At 39.6% G+C, this 4,549-nt stretch overlaps 1 protein-coding gene across 2 annotated transcripts in view; it reads left to right on the plus strand.

The window, feature by feature from the left end:
• The window catches only part of slit3 (slit homolog 3 (Drosophila)), a 241,373-nt gene that overhangs the window by 215,239 nt on the left and 21,585 nt on the right, over window positions 1–4,549 (plus strand). For both annotated transcript variants that reach the window (XM_032528032.1, XM_032528033.1), the window contains one exon: window positions 3,932–4,071. In XM_032528032.1, coding sequence (XP_032383923.1) covers window positions 3,932–4,071 — 140 coding nt within the window. The remainder of the gene's footprint in view (window positions 1–3,931; window positions 4,072–4,549) is intronic.

The raw sequence follows: 4,549 nt of genomic DNA on the forward strand, positions 1-4,549 counted from the left end.
GACAGGAAGAGAGGGGACTTTTCAGAGGAGGAACCTCTAGTTGGGCTGCTCATTAAATCCTTGTGTCCTCTCTGACCTCCTTTCTCGCATAAAAGTATGTTTTAAACGTCTGTTATGGTCCACATCAGTGTTTCTCTTCTGATTCTGCCTTCATCTGTTGACACACTGTTCCGATAGTGTACTGTGTTATTTATTGTGTGGTTACACACAAATGATGCTGAGCACCATTCAATATGATATATCCTGAATTTGATGGAGAATCTTTTAGATTTCAGGATACATTTCTAAAAGTGAGCAGTGATTTCAATTTCAATTTCAATATTTTAGATTAAACAAAGAGATGTGTACGAACTTCAGTATATTTATTTAAACGAGCTGTTTAGAAGGTAAATTTGTTGATATGGACATTTAATTAGCACGGACGCAGAAGTGTAAATGTTTATTCTATGTTTTGTGTTTCAGTTCAGTGCCATGCAAAATAAATGTATCATTAGTATTGCTATTTTTTTGCCATTTGGATAGTTTTGCCTAGACACAAGTTCCTAATGAAAAATCAGGAAAAATCCTTTGCGTGCTGGATGCAATGCATCTGTAGTGCAAACTCAATTCAGCAACTCAGACTGTTCCATCCTCACTGAATAAACGACCAGTGAAAAACTTAAGCTTTGTTGCAACCAATGTGAAGTGAAATCATGGAAATGTAATTACCCCCAAAACACTATATATTAAATGTGAAAAATTAAATTTCCCACTGAAATTCCTCAGTTAAAAAGGTGTAAAAATGTAAAAAAATACACTAAAAAGACCCATAAAACTTTAGCTGTTTAGGAGTTTAAGCCAATTATAAATATATACTACACTATAAGCAGAAACCCACAGTCTGGTGCCTGGCCCCTTTATTCATCTATATTCATCTAGGGAAAGCGTACTGCACTTGGTCGCTCCTTTCCAGTAACCCCTGTTTCACATTCATATGGTTTTGAACATTTACACCTGGGAGCTGCCCAACACAATCACAGTTTGACTCCTGGCTGCAGAGCTGCTCCACTGGAGACGCTGGGGGTCAGGAACCTCTCAGTGGTAGCTGCTGAGGCTGTGGAGAGTTGAGCTGATACAGGATCTCAAACTTGCTTTTCACACCTCAAGGCTTAATTTGAACGTATTGCCATGAGAGAAAATATAAGTATTAAACCACAAACCAAAAGAAATCACAATGTTAGAAAGGTGATGAATTAAAAACAATTTGTATGTAGTATGACTTTTTAATTTGGTGCATTTCTAATAAAACAGCCTTTTAGTCATTACATTGAACCAAACCACATCAAATACACAATATTTTACACTCGTTAAAACTATTTGAAGGGCCAAGGAGGCAGCCTTAGAAGTTAAACTGCTTAAGCTGAAAAACTTTAATTCCGTCAATCTGCATCCTTAATACTGTAATTGTCCATACACACATATGTGTGTATGCATGAGCTCCCTGTCAGGGTCGTCTCTCCACAAAATCTCTCTTTGTCCCAGACTCATGACAAACAGCCACTGAAATTGAAACAATTGTCATAAATATCTTAACCAGATTTGTCTGTTCCTGGAGCCCCTTAACAAGGCCTTTGCCCTTTGTAATCCTTGATGTGCGTCTGGCCTTTAACGTCTCGTGAGGTAATGCTATTAGGGGTTTCTTTACCCTTTACAGATATTCTCTTTTTGTTAATACCAACACAGGTAGATATTTGTGCCCTCTGAGACACAGATACAACATGAGAGAGAAAGACAGAAGAGAGGGAGACCAGACCCTTTTGACATTTTAATATGTTATTTAATCAGTTTGGGATATTCAATAAGTCCTATTAGCCTTGGTTCCTAGCAGGACCCATTTGTCAAACTATATCCTTTAAATGTCAAGAGTAGGATTTGAATGGTGGAACATTACTCGCTGACCCTGTCAGTGCTGGCAGTCCTCTTCTTATTTGTATTTCTTTGTCATTTGTTTCCCATGGGAAAACTTAATTTCTTTTTTCTTTCTCTCTTACTTTCTTTAATGATTTCTTCTCTTTTTTTCTTTCTTGACTCCATTACTGTTGAACATGACTATGCAGACGAATGGCCGCTTATTGACTTAACCACTTTACCAAATTAAGCCAATCCAAAATACAACCACTCTTTAAACTAACATTTTATTTGTGCAATGCATGATGTCTTGGCAAGGACGGACCATACGTGCCTCTTCTTGGCAGGTTTGTGATTGAGACAGATGAGGCAGTTACGTGTTGCATGGAAATTTTCTATTTCCATTTCCATTGCTCCATCTCTGTGTAGCTTTTAGCACCTTTTAACTCATTGTTTTTATTCCTACTGGCCAACACATAGATTGTCTTGGATAGATAAAGCAAATGTTTCATCTGGGTCGGATTGAGACCAGACCTCAGCTAAAAGTGTTTTGGACTTTATTGAGGCATAAATAATGCTCCAATTAGATGTTCATTTGGTCTGTGTCTGCTGGATGTGTAATTGGCAGCTGGATGCTAATATGTTGGCCCTAACAACATAATAAGCTCATTGTATCTCAGGGGTTTGATTTTGAGTCTTTCTGCCCCCTAGAGGTAAAGAATTGCTCAACGCAGCTTTAAAAACTACTGCCCTGTATGAAGTAGGAATAGAGAGTAATTGAGATCAATGTTAGCGTGAGAAAAAGGCTGTGAGGCAGCAAAGTTAGATTAGAAAAGTCAGAGTGAAACAAAATAAATCAAAAAAAGAATAAGTTTTACAGATGCAAAGGGAGTGCGAAGGACAGAGAATACACTGTCTGGTAAATAAGTGTGGGGTGCCGTGTTGCTGTTGTGGTGTGTGTGGTGTGTATGTGTGTGGTGTGTGTGTGTGTGTGTGTGTGTGTGTGTGTGTGTGTGTGTGTGTGTGTGTGTGTGTTTGGGGGGTAAAGACAATTGTTACTCACTTGTGCTGAAATTACGTTCCAAGTGCTTATTGTGTTAAGATGACCTTGTTGTGAAATGCTTTTCATCCAACAAAAGTAACTTGGCTCACTAAAGTGTAAGAGACAGACAGAAGAAGAGAGAGTTGTGAGAGAGGGTGAGCTGCTCAGCTGGTCAGATTTATCAAACTTTTACGTAAGCTAGTGTGTTTTTAAATTCATGTGATCTTTTATAAGGAGTTAACCGGACTGAGATAAATAAAATAAAAAGGGTGGGAAGAGGGGGGAGAGATTAAGGGCTGAAATGAATCTAAAGATTGGGGAAAAAACTAAGTGAAAGGAGGGAGAAAGATGAATAGAAGGGAGGATGAGGCTTTGATCATTTCTTTAGAGTTGTCCAGGTGTAACCGCAGTGACATCAAACTAGAAAAAAAGAAGTTTATCTCAGCAATGTTTCTTCTTAGCTCTGGGTGGGTATGTTTAGTTTTAAAGTTTTTTTTACAGGCCCTCTTGGAACTTTGGCTTCTGGTGTTAATTAATGAAACACCCCCCAGCATAAGAGACATAAATGACATAAATCAAAGAACTGTCTGAAAGGGATGGCTGCTTTTCTCTAGGTTTTAGTGTAGAAGAAACCATAAGAGACGGTTTATGTGACCTAGTTTTAACTTTCAGACAGCCATGTTAAAATGTCATTTCTGCAATAAAATGAAGCATAAAATGGTGTCTCTTGTTGGACTGCTAAATATAAATATGCTGTGTCTCCTGTGGTGTGTAAGAACCAGCACAGGATGGAAGAAAACCCACTAGAATAAAGATTAAATACCTTTTCTTTAAAGCTCTTACCGGATAATTTAAAAGGAAGTGAAGTTCAGCAGCTGATTCATCTGGCTGATTGATTTTATTTCAAGTTGTGCAGCAGGAGTGTGTGCTTCGACCTGGCACAGTCACCATCTTATAATGCATATTGTGTGTGTGTGTGCGTGCGTGTGTGTGCGTGTGTAGCTGTGTGTGTCCACCAGGTTTCGAGGGCCAACGTTGCGAGACAAACCCAGACGACTGTGAAGACAACGACTGTGAGAACAACTCCACCTGCATCGATGGAGTCAACAACTACACCTGCGTCTGTCCACCCAACTACACAGGTACGCACACTTACACACAGACTGTCTATTTCTACACTCAGACATTCCTGAAACCCTCAGTCTTTGCCCCCTGAGAGGCTGGGAAGGTCAACAAGTCCCTTTACTACTGCATGCGCGCACACACACACACACGCACAGAGACACACAAAATCATTTTTTCCACTTTACTGGATGGTAAGTTAGTAATGGACAGCCTCTCGGCAGTGACCTGAAACTGGAGGTTTCAGAGCAATCACACAGAAGAAAGAGAGAGAGAGGGAAGAATAATGTGAAGTGACGCCGAGGAGGGACTGTGTCATAAAGGGAAAGGGAAAAATAAACATAGCTAGGGAAAAGGGTAAAGAAAGGGACGATAAAGGGCAGAAGAGAGAGAGAGAGAGAGAGAGAGATCTCAGTTGGTGCAGCAAGTTGAAGCTGAACTGCTGTCTGGGAAGTTAAGTTTTTATATCTGTGACAGTGTCCTCTAAAACACACACAC

The sequence above is a fragment of the Etheostoma spectabile genome, chromosome 10 (assembly GCF_008692095.1).
Source record: "Etheostoma spectabile isolate EspeVRDwgs_2016 chromosome 10, UIUC_Espe_1.0, whole genome shotgun sequence".
NCBI lineage: Eukaryota > Metazoa > Chordata > Actinopteri > Perciformes > Percidae > Etheostoma > Etheostoma spectabile.